At 32.5% G+C, this 17,036-nt stretch overlaps 1 protein-coding gene across 1 annotated transcript; it reads right to left on the minus strand.

Moving 5' to 3' along the window:
* Positions 1-5,055: 5,055 nt before the first annotated feature.
* Positions 5,056-6,063, minus strand: LOC124355725 (keratin-associated protein 5-4-like). Its single transcript, XM_046806884.1, has one exon. It carries the CDS (start codon positions 6,061-6,063, stop codon positions 5,056-5,058), a length of 1,008 nt encoding a protein of 335 aa, XP_046662840.1.
* Between the last annotated feature and the right edge of the window lie 10,973 nt (positions 6,064-17,036).

Here is a 17,036-nt window from a genome sequence, read left to right on the forward strand (position 1 = left end):
ATCAATCAAAATTCAAAAAGGCGTTGAAACAATATTTAATAGAAAACACACTTTATTCCGCGGGAGCGAGTTCTTGGAATTCAGCAACCAACGTTGTCAGAGCTGAAAGATGTGGGGAGCTGAAGGGTGTGTAACTGAGTTAATATGACAGATTGTATAATATGTGTATATGTGTAGTTATTTATTGGATGTATTTTTATTATTATTACTATTACTGTTACTTATTTTAAATGTTGATTTAATTTTAATTTTTAATGTTTTATACATGACGAAGCTTATTGGCTGAAAAATAGGATTAGTGACGCATGTCATACAGTTTTGTATAATTGTTAAATAATGACAATAAAGAATTTATGAATTGAGTGCGCGCTGCATGGACCAATATGAGGCTGTAGTGCAGCTTATATCATGTTTTACCTTGTATTTCACATTTCATGTTTTATATTTTATAAATTATTCATTCACTCGTAATTTTAAATAAAAAAAATTTTAGTCTATACTCCTAAAATATAAAACAAAAGTTAGAAAAGTTTGACCTCATTTTAAAAACACTATATAATATTAATATAATTGAGTATTTGTCTTTTTAAAACTATATAATTTACCTTCATTTGTTGGATTAAATCTTTACTCTCAATATAGTGATATAGATGATTCTGATATTTTTACATGTTTTTAGAGATTGTTCTTAATTTTTCTTATAAAAGAGAGGTTTTGGATGTGTTTTGTACGTTGTATCTGTTAGAGATTTAAAACATGAAGTAACTAAGAAGTAAAATTTAATCCTTCGTCAAAAACTTTCAGCAGATTCCTAGTTTTAGTCTTCCTTCGTAGACTAATGGATATGGTCTCGTTTCTCTTACTAAGGAGATCACGAGTTCAAACCCGGGGGGGGGGGGGGGTCAAATCTTGTAATAGCAGCATACTTCGAGGCCGGAACAAGGTTGGTAAGGCTTAAAGAAAATAAAAAAAGCATAATGTTTAATATATTCAACGAAATTAATTTTTTTCTTATAACATTTTAATACATTGAAATGATTATTGGTAAGTTTAAAAATTGCTTATTCAACCAAATTTTAACAACATTTTAGATATTCCATGTAACACCAAAGATTGTATGCTTTTGATATTTTCATCAGTCCCATCAGGGTTTCCATAAACATGTACTTCATTTATTGAACATGAACGATCTTAAATATTTTAATCCAAAGGATTTTAACTAGATGTTTGTCCTCCACCCATACCTAAATATTTAAACACCAGCAAGGATAGAATATTTTTTGACACCAACAAACATCTTAAATTTTTAGGGAGTTCGGTCCATTCCATAAAAATTGAACTTTTAGCCGGAATATTACGAGCTCGTATTTGTAAGTTTTTACCTTTTTTCTATTCAAAAAGTAATAACAAATAAAGATTTACACTTTTCCACTAAAGGATTTTAACAAGATCTTAGCCCCAAAAAATTTATTGCTTATCATATGTTTTAAGCAAATACTTTAGTGTACATTTTTCATTTTTGTAACTAATATAAAATTAAAAACACAGTAAATATACAATATAAACTGCGAATGTAAATAATTTATACATGATTTTTCGTAGATTTAATCGCGTTTTTTAATTAAATGTATTTTTATAACAGATTGTAATGCACTATTAAAATATATTTTATGGCCTGTAAAATGACACCACATACATAATATTGGATCCAAAATACAACATGTGAACTTTGTCTTTTATAACATTTGAGACTATTTCTTTGTGCTTATAACCTAGAAGTGATACATATTTCTTTAAAATCACGAAAAAGGTTTTGAACAAAATCGTAAAGACATTAACTTTTGCAATTTTCTGATAAAGTCAAAGTAAGCTGAGGATAATAATAAAGACTGAATATTTCATATTTAAAACAGTGTGAATATCAGACCATAAAACTATGCCATGAACCATGTGCTTGACATTGCTGACGGAATGTAATGGAACTGTAATAAAAACGGTCTTGGTATTAAGGTTTTGTTCAATATTCTTTAGCTCCCAGTCGAGAGAAATAAAATGTAATTTCATTTGTATCTAGTGGGAGCATATATACTCTTATACAAATAACCAATATGAAGATGGTTCTTTGGTTGTGTAATCAAGGAAAACCATTGAGCTATCTCCACTACTTAAATAGGACTACTATATTCTATAGTAACATTTCTATAGTTAGCTTTTAAATAGCTATTTTAATTGTGATAGGTTCACATCTTGAATTTTTACCTCAGACAGGCTTCTAATCAACTTTAAACCCACATGCGATGGTATTTATTCGGCTAGTGATCGGTACTGTGCTCTGCTGAAGGTGATCTTAGCCCTCGTCTTACATTGGGTACTGCACTGTCCTTGATTATCTCCAGTATAGGGCTAACAAAGTAGACTATGCAGACGCAATGAACTGTATTTTTATATGGTATTCTACGTAACTCGGTTTAATTTAATTCCCCATAATTAGGGATGTCGCTTAGCCTCTATAAAACCCTATGTAATAGAAAATAAAACTGTACATGAACTAAATGAAAAAGAAAACTGATTAACTGAATAAAAAAACTATGCTGGAAGATATTTTTGGAAGGTAAATATTCTTAGCATCGTAATTGCAGGACAACTCTCTTCCGAAGTTCATTCCCAAGCCTTTTTCGGTGGTAAAACAGTAATTTAAATTTTCTTTATGAAAATGTGATGTTTTATAATGAGTTACAATTTAAGTAAGGTTTCGTGTAAAGACTTAAGATTTTGCAGTGGATGAGCTATAGGAGACAGATAACTAATACAAAGAATCGTATCATCTCCGTATTAAATGATAGGGTCAGGTGGGTTAGAGTGTGACCTCCAGTCTGACCTAAAAAACTGCGAGATAACTCGCTAATACCCAAAGGGTTAATACCGAAGAAGCGTAACACAGTTTAGGGATTCCTTTATATTCTACACTATGAAAATAGCGTGTTTTAGTTCGAAATTAATATTTATTTATTTCTTTGGATAAACTTTTTTCGATAAAATGAAGTCATTTTAAGAGTCTCCTTATACGAAATTATTGTTGTGAAGTGTAGTAACTATTAGAAAACAAGAATATTATTCTGTAAATAATTTATTACCTGGAAAGGATATAGTCTAACTATGAGTTACTATGGTTTTTGAGTCTATGGATTTTGAATCTATGAAGATTGTGATTTATTTTTATCGTCAGTATCAAATTAATAATTAGATTTTATTTTATAATTAAAGCTTTGATTTTTATAAACGGACAAATGACAATAAATTATTTATATACAATTAAATGTAACTAATATTATATTGAGTTATTAATCTAACGTCTTTACGTTTTCAACTATAAAATTGAAATAGTTAAGGTACACAGTAAATATAAAACACTCTTATAAAATACAAAAGGGATAGAAAGAACTAAAACTGATTGTATTTATTTATCATTTAATTTTGAAGCGTGCATTGAAGAAATAAAAACACTTCATTTATAGAGCAGCCTGGAGTTGTTCACTTGAAAAGTTTACTTAATTTTAATTGCGTCTTGAGAGTTCATCAGCAGGAGAGCTGATTTGCTTCTTGCAAAATAACAGATTTATGGAAATTATAGTGAACACTGAGATGCTGTAATAATATCATAGCAGATACTGTAAATTCACGTATATCTTCCTTATAATAATTACTGAAACAATTTTACCTTCTTCTATTATAGCCTCTAGCTTTTTAGACTAAAGTATCGCTACAAATACCAGTACAATGTAGTGGTTGAATGATTATTCGCCATGTACTAAACTTTTATTGAATAGACTTTTATAAATATCAGTCGAATATATGACGACACAATAATAATTAATAAATGATAAATCCAGTAACCAATGTATTCACCCATAAGTGTATTAACATTGCCAATCTCCATAATTACCAAGTTTGTATATGGTGTGCTACAGTAATCACAATAACCTAGCCACAAAAAAACCTAGATTAGACTTCGTTGAAGACTATTATAAAGCCAACTCTATAACGCTATTATTATTAGGCTTATTATTGTGATGGCCTATCTAAAGCGGCCATCACAAGCTTTATATTATCAAACCTCTATAGTTAGACTTGGATTATGTGAATTGTGTAACACAACATACTACAGTAAAATTTTATCAAAACACTTTGACTATAATAAACACTATATGCTGAAATGAAATGTAACACCCGGCTTAGGGGGGACTTCGCCTATATTCTTATTTTGAAATACGTAAATTTTTAATGTAAACACGGTTGATGTGCATTTAAGAAGATCTAAAGAAGCCAGTGATGTATTGTTTAAACATGTAAATAGTTTTGATAGACATGGTAACGACAGACTCTATGTCTACCATACTTGACGTGTGGATACGTGACCCTAAGTAATTAAGGAAATACCATATAGTTAAAATGATTTTTCAGACTTCAAACTAAATACATTTACTGTAAATTAATAACTTAATAATTTAATTCGTGTATTACTTAGTTATAAGTATAAACTTAAAATCCAGGAATAACGTTATTTTAAGTAGGTACTAGGAAAGATATCTAGTTTTGTTTTTTTCTAGATACATCATTTTGTAGAATTTGTGGGCATGATATAAATGAGCAAGTCAATGATTTGGATCTTACAGATAACGAGGATGCAGACTCTACTTTCCAAACCCGAAGGGGCCATTTAACGTGTTCAATCTTCGTCGAATGACGACAGTTAATTAGAAAATACAAGGCTACTTTTGATAGGTATTTTTAACCTCAATTATTTAGTAATCTACATTCAATACTTTAAACTCTACACAGCAAATATGTACTTGTTTTATATTACACTGCAATCTACCTACAAACCTTAGGTAGTTATAGAAACTACTACACTACGTGACGTGTTGCTACTGTGACCCCAGCCTTACAAGGGACACAACCTGCTGACACTCCGTGACGTGTTGCTACTGTGACTCCAGGCTTACAAGGGACACAACCTGCTGAGACTCTGTGACGTGTTGCTACTGTGACTCCAGGCTAACAAGGGACACAACCTGCTGACACTCCGTGACATGTTGCTACTGTGACTCCAGCCAAACAAGGGACACAACCTACTGACACTCCGTGACGTGTTGCTACTGTGATTCCAGGCTTACAAGGGACACAACCTGCTGACACTCCGTGACATGTTGCTACTGTGACTCCAGCCAAACAAGGGACACAACCTACTGACACTCCGTGACATGTTGCTACTGTGACTCCAGCCAAACAAGGGACACAACCTGCTGACACTCCGTGACATGTTGCTACTGTGACTCCAGCCAAACAAGGGACACAACCTACTGACACTCCGTGACGTGTTGCTACTGTGATTCCAGGCTTACAAGGGACACAACCTGCTGACACTCCGTGACATGTTGCTACTGTGACTCCAGGCTTACAAGGGACACAACCTGCTGACACTCCGTGACATGTTGCTACTGTGACTCCAGCCAAACAAGGGACACAACCTACTGACACTCCGTGACGTGTTGCTACTGTGATTCCAGGCTTACAAGGGACACAACCTGCTGACACTCCGTGACGTGTTGCTACTGTGATTCCAGGCTTACAAGGGACACAACCTGCTGACACTCCGTGACATGTTGCTACTGTGACTCCAGGCTTACAAGGGACACAACCTGCTGACACTCCGTGACATGTTGCTACTGTGACTCCAGCCAAACAAGGGACACAACCTACTGACACTCCGTGACGTGTTGCTACTGTGATTCCAGGCTTACAAGGGACACAACCTGCTGACACTCCGTGACATGTTGCTACTGTGACTCCAGCCAAACAAGGGACACAACCTACTGACACTCCGTGACGTGTTGCTACTGTGATTCCAGGCTTACAAGGGACACAACCTGCTGACACTCCGTGACATGTTGCTACTGTGACTCCAGCCAAACAAGGGACACAACCTACTGACACACTCCGTGACATGTTGCTACTGTGACTCCAGCCAAACAAGGGACACAACCTGCTGACACTCCGTGACATGTTGCTACTGTGACTCCAGCCAAACAAGGGACACAACCTACTGACACTCCGTGACGTGTTGCTACTGTGATTCCAGGCTTACAAGGGACACAACCTGCTGACACTCCGTGACATGTTGCTACTGTGACTCCAGGCTTACAAGGGACACAACCTGCTGACACTCCGTGACATGTTGCTACTGTGACTCCAGGCTTACAAGGGACACAACCTGCTGACACTCCGTGACATGTTGCTACTGTGACTCCAGCCCAGCAAGGGATACAACCTGCTGACACTCCGTGACGTAATGCTACTGTGACTCCAGCCTTACAAGGGACAAAAATGCTGATACTCCGTGACATGTTGCTACTGTGACTCCAGCCAAACAAGGGACACAACCTGCTGACACTCCGTGACGTGTTGCTACTGTGATTACAGCCCAGCAAGGAATACAACATGCTGACACTCCGTGACGTAATGCTACTGTGACTCCAGCCTTACAAGGGACACACATGCTGATACTCCGTAACGTGTTGCTACTGTGACTCCTGCCCTACATGTGACACAACCTGCTGACACTCCGTGATGTGTTGCTACTGTGACTCCAGTCCTACAAGCGCACAACCTGCTGACACTCCACGACGTGTTGGCAGTGTTACTCCAGCCCTAGAAGCGACACAGGCTGCTGAATCTCCACGACGTATACATAATGTCGTCCTTTTACAGTACGTATATTTTAGATTATTTACTATTGTTGGTTAGTATTCTTTAATTTATATAAATATGTATTTGCCTTTTAGATTCGATATAGTTTTTTTAAAACTATATAAGCTATATTTTAAACAATTAACGGTTATATAGGCTTATGGAAAGTTTCGAAATTCCAATGCTATATTATTCAGTAGAGATAGTACACTTTTAATTTATGTAAAGCTCTTTATAATTTGACTATGATGTGGTATATAACTTCGACACGAAATATAGTCTTATTTCCCTATCTTCTAAGAATATACATATATAGAGGAAATATTACTTTACTTTTATAGGTATTTCACAGTACGTATATTTTAGATTATTTACTGGTGTTGGTTAGGACTGTATAATTGCTATAACTTTTCAACCGACTTTTGTATTCTACGTTGTTTCTGAAAAACTACAATGCAATACTAATTTTTAACTATTAGTTTCATGGAAAACTACCTGGGATTTAAAATATTAGTTTCAAAACTTTTAATTACTACAAAAGATAACCGCTTTCGAAGTAATTTAATATTTAATGTCAGCCATAAGAGAAATGTATACAGATTAGAAGCATTTATACAACAATTCTTAGAATTCAGTTATAATATTCAACTTTAATTATAGTGTTACGTACGAGGTTAGTGCTAAGGCATTGTACAAAATCCCCTAACATCCCTATACACTATCAAGAATTATTATGCCATTAAAATAGACGAAAGTTTTTTAACGCCTCTTCAATAATGAGACGCAGTAACACAAATTTTATTTGGAATCTTATTTTATTGAGATAATGTGTCGGAAATGTGCGTGGGCAGCCTATATGTAGAAACCACTTAATTGCCGCATGTATTCTGTACATATTTATGTTAGAAGAATATTTTTATTTGATTTATTGTAACTATTTAATCAGATAAATAATTATTTCTTTGCTTCTATAAATAATATAATTCTTAGTTTGTTTGTTGTTCTAAATGGGTTCAAGAGGGACTTAATAAGGTAAAATATGCGATGGAAAAACATTTTTTAATTTGGAAAAAGGAATGAAGAGAAAAGGAGTTTGGGAGAAAAAGAAAATGTTCAATATCTTGCAGGCGTAATTACAAATATAGGCTAATTATAAAATTAATTATGAAGGGGTTCATGATGAAATAAAAAGTGAAAATATAATTAAGGAAGCCTAGTAATAGAGGAACCTTAAAAACTTTAAATGGAAGAGAGATCTAAAAAGATTGCTGGAGAAATTTTAATAAAACAAAGGTGGTAAATGGAATGAAGAAAATGACAGAGAATAACTGAGGATTGACCAGTCGATAAAGATGTCAAGGAAAAGGAAAGAAGAACACGAAATGGATGGAATGTGGTAATTTTAGTTAGAGGATAATTTCTATATTCGAAATAATGTGTGACTGCTGTACGGTTAATTATATATCAAAACAGAATACATTTTATTTGTTTTTTATAATTTAATACCTTATTTGACAGCATAGGGAAGAACTGCGTTTTTTTCGTGCAATGTAGTTGTGTTAGTGCTGTATCTTTTAAGAGACATATTATACATTTGTTGTGAATTATATCACTGAAATATGCAAGTTCCATCTCTTGACAGTGTTTTCAAATGATTATGGTATTTTGTGTCGTTCAACTCAAATGTGTTTCGTTTTTATATTATAAAATATATTTAAGAATTTAAAATATAATAAGAGTACAAGAAAGTTTCTCTCCTGGTTTTCTGGAAGTACGAGTATAATACATATATATATGACGTCTACACAGAAGTATATCAGGCCTGTCGAATGTTAATTGACGTGTTGATGTAAGATGTGTGGAAGAAGTATTAGTTAGTCATCTAATGTGTATAATACAATTGACACATATATAATGAGTTAATTTTATAGTTGATCAGTAGTATTGAAAATGTATCAGTGTTTCAAATTGGAATGTTTGATCAAGAAATTATTCTAATTAAATCAAACATTTTTAACAATATAATAATTATAAGAGTAGGTTGTTTTAATAGTCACGTCCGAGATCATAAACCGAGAGAAACACACAGGCGTACGTTTTTATAGTGGTTTTTATGTCTTTCTTGGTTTATAACCAAATTTAGCAAGCGAGGACTTTTACACAATGGTTTTTAATGCTTATGCCAGCCAGGTACATCGAATCATATAATAGTAATGGTTACTAATACTAGTTTAAAGGTAAAGAATAATATACATGCAGACAAGCAGAAATACAGGGAGTGAAATTTGATTCTGAAAGGTTTTCTCAGAAATTCAAACGTTCAATTTTCTTACTGTCTCAATTTTGGTACTTACATTTTTTAAGGCAATATTTTAATAGCAGTTAATTTTCACAAAAAGCTGATGATATGAGCATAACACGAAGAATCTGTTGGAAATGAACAAGTTCTTACAACCTAAAAGTCCATGATTTCGTAATTTATATATAATTAAATGCATTATTGCCTCTTAAAAAATTATCCATCCATGTGTAATTTTGAAAACTGATAAAACAACTAAAACCTGTTAAGTTGAATCTTTTAAGATGATGCTTCACTGAATATTATGACAAATATAAGTTATGAATATCCAAGTTTGCGAACGACACTGGAGACGGAAATTGTAAAGAAGATGAAGATGACATCATCGATGATGAACGACGCAATTGTTCAACGTCTGGTAATATATTCCCATTAATCTTCCTTATCATGCCTTCACATCAGTCTAATGATACCCCACCCACTCCAAGTTTGGCTCGATATAAGGTACCTATATTGTTGATTAACATTTAATGAGTGATCCCTACTAGCAAAGAAATAATTTGAACACAATTTTAAACCGTTGTTTATTCGCCTAACGTTGTAAATATTAACAACACAATGTAATGAGTTAGGGATTTTAGACAAAATTTTTACCCATTGAAAGTTTTATTTCCTAACAGCCGAAAGCTAATTTGGATTGTTAAAGAACACGTTCTGGTTTAATTGAAATTGATAAGCGAATTTTGCCTAGGATAGAAATTGATTGTCAGTTTCAATAATTTAAGAAGAGGATAAAATTATATTTAAAGCTTTACATACTTAAAACTGACAGCCATAGATGTAAATACAAGTTAAAAAAAGTGTCAGCTAACCATATTAAAAACCAGAATATTAGGTGGAAAGTGATTATAAAAGCTTTAAGTGTGTCAAAAGGTTATAAATATACTCGTATTGTATATTTCTTGATAGGTAAACAAAGCAAAATTAACTATGGAGCAATAAAATACTAAGACCGATGTAAATTACAATGGCTATAAATATACGCATTTTGACAGATTTTCTAGATCGTAACAGCAAGGCAACCCATCATTGGAGTTGGAAATAAAGTTTCTTTCTTTATATTCATTGAGAATCATAACTTCTCATACACGTGCAAAGCCTTCGAAATTGCACGCGAAGCCGCAAGTAACTGTATTAGTAATAATTAGGATATTTTTAACTGTTTATTTCTACTCATTTTATTTTAAATTTATTATAATATTTATGGTAACTTATTAAAATCTTGTGACAAAAGTCTTAAACAAAACATGGGAATTCTAAAATCCAAGTTAAATTTTATGATGCGCATCGCCTAAGGTTCATTTAATCTCCTTCGAGCAATTTAACGTCCCCAATCTTTTAACATTGAAAAATGTATAGAAATAGCAGATGTCTTAGATAACAAACAGATTTTATACAAAACATTCAACTTTTACTTTATTTATTGGACAGCAGGTATTTACAAATTAGAACGTTTTTAACACTTTAATTGAATGAGATAAGCTTAGGAATTTATTTAAGGCACTATTATCACCTCAGTATTGATAGGAAGCAGCTAGAAATCACGAAAGTAACAATTATCAAAACACCATGTTACAATATAATTATCATATATTAATCCATACAATTGCCGTAATCTATCTTAGTGCATAAATAAGTGGCCTGAGATTGACGAAAATTAAACAACGAGTTGTAATATTTCTCCAGCAACACCCGAGAGAAACACAAGCCTGTACGAACTCGAATATTGGGATTATCTGGATAAAGTGGAGTTAGCCTGACCCCCTTTATTTTGTCTTTACGAAATTTTTCATATTCATTGGAAAAACCTTTTAAATTCGTTGTAGAAGACATTATTGCTAAAGTGTCTAACTGCTAGATCTAAACTATTGAAACTGTTAGGTCTAAATGATTGAAACTCCAATTCCTGGAGCTAGCTTGATGTTGATGTAGTAAACAGTGTACTATATATTCTAAGAATAATGACTTTGGAAAGTGTTACCTTTCGTGTTACACATCATAACTCTCTAATGGACGCCTATTTAAAAGTAAATAGTCTCAATATTAAACTCTATAAGAACTCTCAACACTTTCATCCCCATGTCTTCATTATTAAGGGAAGTATTACACAAATGCCACGAATAAATATTTTTTTCCATCTAAAATAACGATACTATGCAGGGCGTTCCAAAATAAAAAATAAACCTGGCCACCATATTGGAAAATGGGGGAAAGTAAAGAAATGTATGAACATATTTTTAAACGTATCTAAAAACTAGGTACGGTCCTCCACTGGCCACCATATTGGAAAATGGGGAAAGTAAAGAAATGTATGAACATATTTTTAAACGTATCTAAAAACTAGGTACGGTCCTCCACTGGCCACCATATTGGAAAATGGGGAAAGTAAAGAAATGTATGAACATATTTTTAAACGTATCTAAAAACTAGGTACGGTAATCCATTTAAAGTTTACTGCCACTATTAATATTTAAAGATCATAATTGAAGACCATTTAAAAAACCAATATACCCAATATACTGGAATTAAAAAAAAATGTGTAATTTAGTTTTTGCGACTTTACTTATGGAATTGATGTTAAATTGGTCTACTTTTCTCAGATGATGACATTATTTAAACTTACACACTTCCACTTAACTTCTGAGAAGTTTAAAATGATAAAGTACCTAAACGTTACAATGATAACTACAGTATAAACAACGTCAACCCGGTGGAGCTGTTTTCTATTTAAAAATTAATTAAAGAGTAGGGTATATAATAATCATTAAATAAAAGAGTTTCTTATTCAGGAGTTCATTTGGATGTTTATAAAGTTCATTAAACTTTAAGTGTTGCTTTTAAACTGGAGTAGCTCAAAGCGGAGTTTGTTCCACGCATTGGGAATTTTATGAGAGTACCAAGAAAACTGTAACAACCTCACCTCTATTAATGTCTATTCCTACTTTTTAGTACTTAGATAGTGTGCAGTATAATATTAAAATGAGTAAGATGATATTTGATAATGAAATAATGTTAGTTACTAATGATGGCTTTCAAGTGTAGGATCATCATATTTCGAGATTTTCATGGTGTTAACATAATGCCAATGAGAAACTTATATGATTATACCAACCGAAATGACAAATTGTCGTAAGGCCAAACAAGGATTCATTAACATGACAACATAATTTTTATAGGGCAAATGACACTCGCTGATTGACAGACAAGTCCTTCTTTACATATTTTGTGAAATGTGTAACTGAAGTTTGATATAAACTGTTCCTGTGTAAATACTTTTGTGTAATATTAATTCATTTTGTAGTAATCAGTTTTAATTATTACCATATATGTCCTCATGAATTGCTTCCTTTACAGTTTAGGATATAAAACACACACACACACACACACACACACACACACACACACACACACACACACATTGAGAGATTAAAATTTTACATCCTTTTTTACGGTTTTTTTTTAATATAGGAAGTAATCATCACGGACTACTCGATTGTCGAAAACTATAATTAATTTTACTGATACAGAATTTACTTACCACCCTATCTCATAAATGTTGGCAAGAAATATATGAATACATGTAGGCAGAAAAGCTAGTAAAAGAACTCGAATATGAAAATCCATGTATTTAAGGGGAAAATTGGTTTTATATAAAAATATACAGTTATTGTCTCATGATATGTGAAGATATGTGACAAGGGCAGATATTGTATTTAAATTACGCAAAAACTATAGAAGTAAGGAGATGGACAGTAAGACTTTACAATTTCCTATGATGTGATTACACTAAGGTTAAAGAATATCATATCTTAAAGAATAACGGTCATCTACTCTTAAAAATATGTAAATACACAGTGAACAATGCAGGTCAATTATTAGATTCAAATGGAAACAGTTTACAATACCTTCACGTATGGACACTGGAGTTGCCAGATATACCTGAAAATCAAAAACGAAAATTCTGCGTAAGTTGAAGATGAATTACGGACATAATTCATCTTTAACTTATTTTCACACACATAAATTGCGCATATTCTTTATAAATATACCATAATATACACCTAACACAAAATTGTGTTTTTAGTTTTTTATTATTTTTATATACAACCTAACGAGCAGCCCAACATTTTTTTCTTTTAAAATCTTTTATAATATAGCAAACTTACATATATATTTAAATCTTAATATAACACAAAATATGGAAATCAGGTTTTATAACAAGCTAAACCTTGTGTATACATTCAGTTAATATTTGCATTCAATTGTTCCTCACGGTCCATAGAACATAGTTATAAAAGAACTAAAACTATTGAAACTCTATAATATGAAAGATCATAAAGCAGATCTATGGGAAGCTATACCCTCTTTCAGAAAACATCCTGTACGATATGGTAATCTTTGTATTATATATACTCGTACTAAAATAGAAATTAAAAAATATTCGGACTATTTCCTATAAAAATCGTTTAGAATAGTTTAATAGAATACCACTATTGTAGACTGATGGCCTACTAAAATTAATACCACTCAGGTGGTTAAATATTTCCCATTCTTTGTAATGTTATTTTTATCTTGATAACGCAGAAACCACCATAAGTTCTGTGGTAGTATTTGTGTGTATAATCTTAGCCCGCAATTATTGGATTTACCAACATTGTCAATAAATATTTTCTCAACATATTTTTACTTCTCATTTCCACCAATAATCTTAAAATGAGCCAAACGGAGACAAAGCATGATCGATTCCAATTGCCTCTTACCAGTAATTACATTTAAGACCATAATTATATAAAAGCAAAGTCCTGTAGGAAAGAAAAATAGTTGTTATGATCATAGTATTTTTGGCTCATATTAATTGAATTTATGATCCTTTTAAAAAAAATGTTTAAACTTTAACTGTTACAATTGTCAATTATAGTCAAATCGCAAAATCCTGTTACTATGTAATTACTCCTAAACTAACAAAATGAATTGAAGCGCTTAGTTATCACAAAATAATTCAAACCTATATGGTGGAATACCGAGATTAGCTTTTACAGTTTCGCTAATTTTAATTGAAGCAGATATTAGCGTTAATGTACTGTTGGCATGTAAACGTCGTGATTTGAAATAAAAGTAATAGTTGCTAGATTTAGTCAAATTACATTTACATCCGTTGTATCAATGTATGTCCTTAGTATGTTATGTCATTTAAATATTATGCTATAGTTATGTAAAGACAACATACTTGTATTTATACATCCAAAGTTGGTTACATTTAAATGCTTTTTACGATTTATATTTCGATGTTTAGGATAAACAAATGTGCAAAAACGCTTCTAAAGGCAGACATTTTACCACAATACATCAATAATCTTAAACCACAAACTTTATAGAACGGATTAAAAATAATTTTATAGAGATTAGGAACTCATTTGATATAAACAAAATTTTTGGAACTTCCAATAATTGTAATATCAGACTCCTCAAAGCCTCTAATATTAACGGTACATCTTAAGTATTATGACACCTGAAGAAGATAAGAGATTGCGAACTTTCAAACGTAGTGTTCTTTTTTTGTAAGATCAATGATGGCATGTGCCTAATAATATCTTACTTTTTAAAACCATCCACGGCAGTAATAAAATTTAAACAAAAAACCCTACGTTATTATAAAACACGTTAATACAAAAAATATTTTGTAGGTTTCAACATTTAGAAGCTCATTGGTTGAGTATTAGCAAAGCTTGAAAAATTTAAAGTGTAACGGTCTCTCTCTCCCCCCCTCTCTCACTCTCTCTCTCTCTCTCTCTCTCTCCTCTCTCTCTCTCTCTCTCTCTCTCTCTCTCTCTCTCTCGACGAACTGACTTCAGAATGAATTTTTTCAATGCAATTTTGATTGTGCATGTCACTGCATAGCATTTGGCTTATCGTTAGAGAATACTTAAAAAATGGTATTAAGGATAATATATATATATATATATATATTTTGATATCAGCAACTAGAAAATACTAGAATTAATTATATGTAAATAAAGTTAGTACAGTCATATAAGGAATAACATGTAAATTATTAACTCATGAAGACTAACTGATATGTGATAATTTTTTCATTAGCGTGCGTAGAATTTTATTCATAGATTAAAATAATTTAGTGCAATGTCAATTTTAGATGTAGATAAAATTCAAATTCAGCGCACCCTCCACAGCTCACATAAAACTTTAACATAGAAAAATGCTATGCAATATAACTTAATGAACAATAAAAATAGAATGTATTATGTAATATGATACCTTGAGAAAGATTTTTTAAATTTCCAACCAAACGAAATTTCTACTATTGACGAGAATTACTTCTATGACGATGCATGTCCAACTAAATTGATTGATCAATTGAAACCTATCACTTAATAGGCTGAGTCGATTACTCTTTTGTCTGCGAGGATGTGTAAACATTTCTTTTCTGTACAAAATTTGAACTTGAGCTGTATGATTGTATGCCACTCACTATCTGTACGAAGGAAATTTCAAGAATGAAACGGGGTATAGATTAGACATTTCGCATGCAACCTCAGAGAAGCCTGTTACGCAACACTTACGTACACTTGTTAAGAGAAATAATGTACTGAAATGCCAGCCATATAAAAGTCATTATATATATACCAATGGAGTTTAAACAAATATTATTTCACATAAATGCTATATATTCAGTTTGATATTTTAAGACAAATGTTGAAGTACAAATTCTTGATATGATGACTGTTTTGGAAAAGTTGGTTCATCAGTCTATTAGTATTGCATTTAGCATAGTCGTGTGCGAAAACATGTGTCGCTGATGTGTAACTGAGTTTTTGGTTGGATACATGGTCACAAGCGGTTTGCTCAATACTTGCCGTTAGATGTTAGAGTGGTGCTGGTGAAGAATCTAGATTTGCCTCACTTCAATTACTGTGACGTGGTGATCAATGACATGATTTTTGAGCTTTCTATACAATTCAGCGTGCATAAAATTATTGTATTCGGTTCATTTTCAATTTAATACGTGATGATCTTAAATTGAACATGAGATCAATTATTTGATGATATGAGACTAATCTCTTTATTTTGAGCAATTATCCCTATTAAAATCCAAAGAACATAGAAATCTTCATTTACTTAGTCATGCAATAATCGATAATGGTTGTCCAATCTATTTGGGCCAAAATTTGTTTTCATGTCTGATATTAGTGTTCGTAGAACTCGTAGGGGGCATCTTTATTATCAATTCCAATTCATCAGACAGCCTTATATCATAAATCCTTTACTGTTTCCACATGTCGATTGTGGAACGCTCTCCCAGATAATATCAGAATTATTGACAAGCGCGATCGCTCTGGTGCTGAAGTTAGAGCCTGTCTGCTGAGGACCGGCGGGGAGTGACGGTTGGTGGTTCTTGTGGTCGCATTTTGGGGTAACGGCATGTAACCTGAGTGAATGGAGAATGAAAGAAAATAAGGATGGCATAATTCTATTGGTTGGTTATTGTATTAAAGATATATTTCTTTTAGTTCAATCAATATACTCAATTTTTAAATGTAAATTTTTATCTTGCTATGCATTTAATTATTAAATGTAATTTAGTTTTACATGCCAGTTACGATATTGTAATATATATGATTTTATTTTATTTTCATAATTTGTGTTTAGAGGTTGATTGGAAGAGAGGACTTTATAGTCCCAACTTCGTATCTAGAAATAAAGGCATATTTCATTTCATTTCAGTTGTTCACAAGGTTGGCACAGCTTGGAAGGGCGATCTCGTGGACAAGATGATATGACTAAGTCCTAGGAGTCCCAGGAGAGCCACGTAGAGATCAAGGTGGAGAGTTTTGACAGTTGCGCTTGTGAGGCCAGGCGGGGGTTGGTGAGATGGTTGAGATAGCAGACTTCCGATTAGCAGGCTACCAGGGCT

Source organism: Homalodisca vitripennis, chromosome 2 (assembly GCF_021130785.1).
Source record: "Homalodisca vitripennis isolate AUS2020 chromosome 2, UT_GWSS_2.1, whole genome shotgun sequence".
Classification (NCBI taxonomy): domain Eukaryota; kingdom Metazoa; phylum Arthropoda; class Insecta; order Hemiptera; family Cicadellidae; genus Homalodisca; species Homalodisca vitripennis.

Coding starts and splice junctions, on each gene's coding strand:
- LOC124355725 (XM_046806884.1), bottom strand. CDS start 6,063: ATGTCACGGAGTGTCAGCAGGTTGTGTCCCTTGTTTGGCTGGAGTCAC.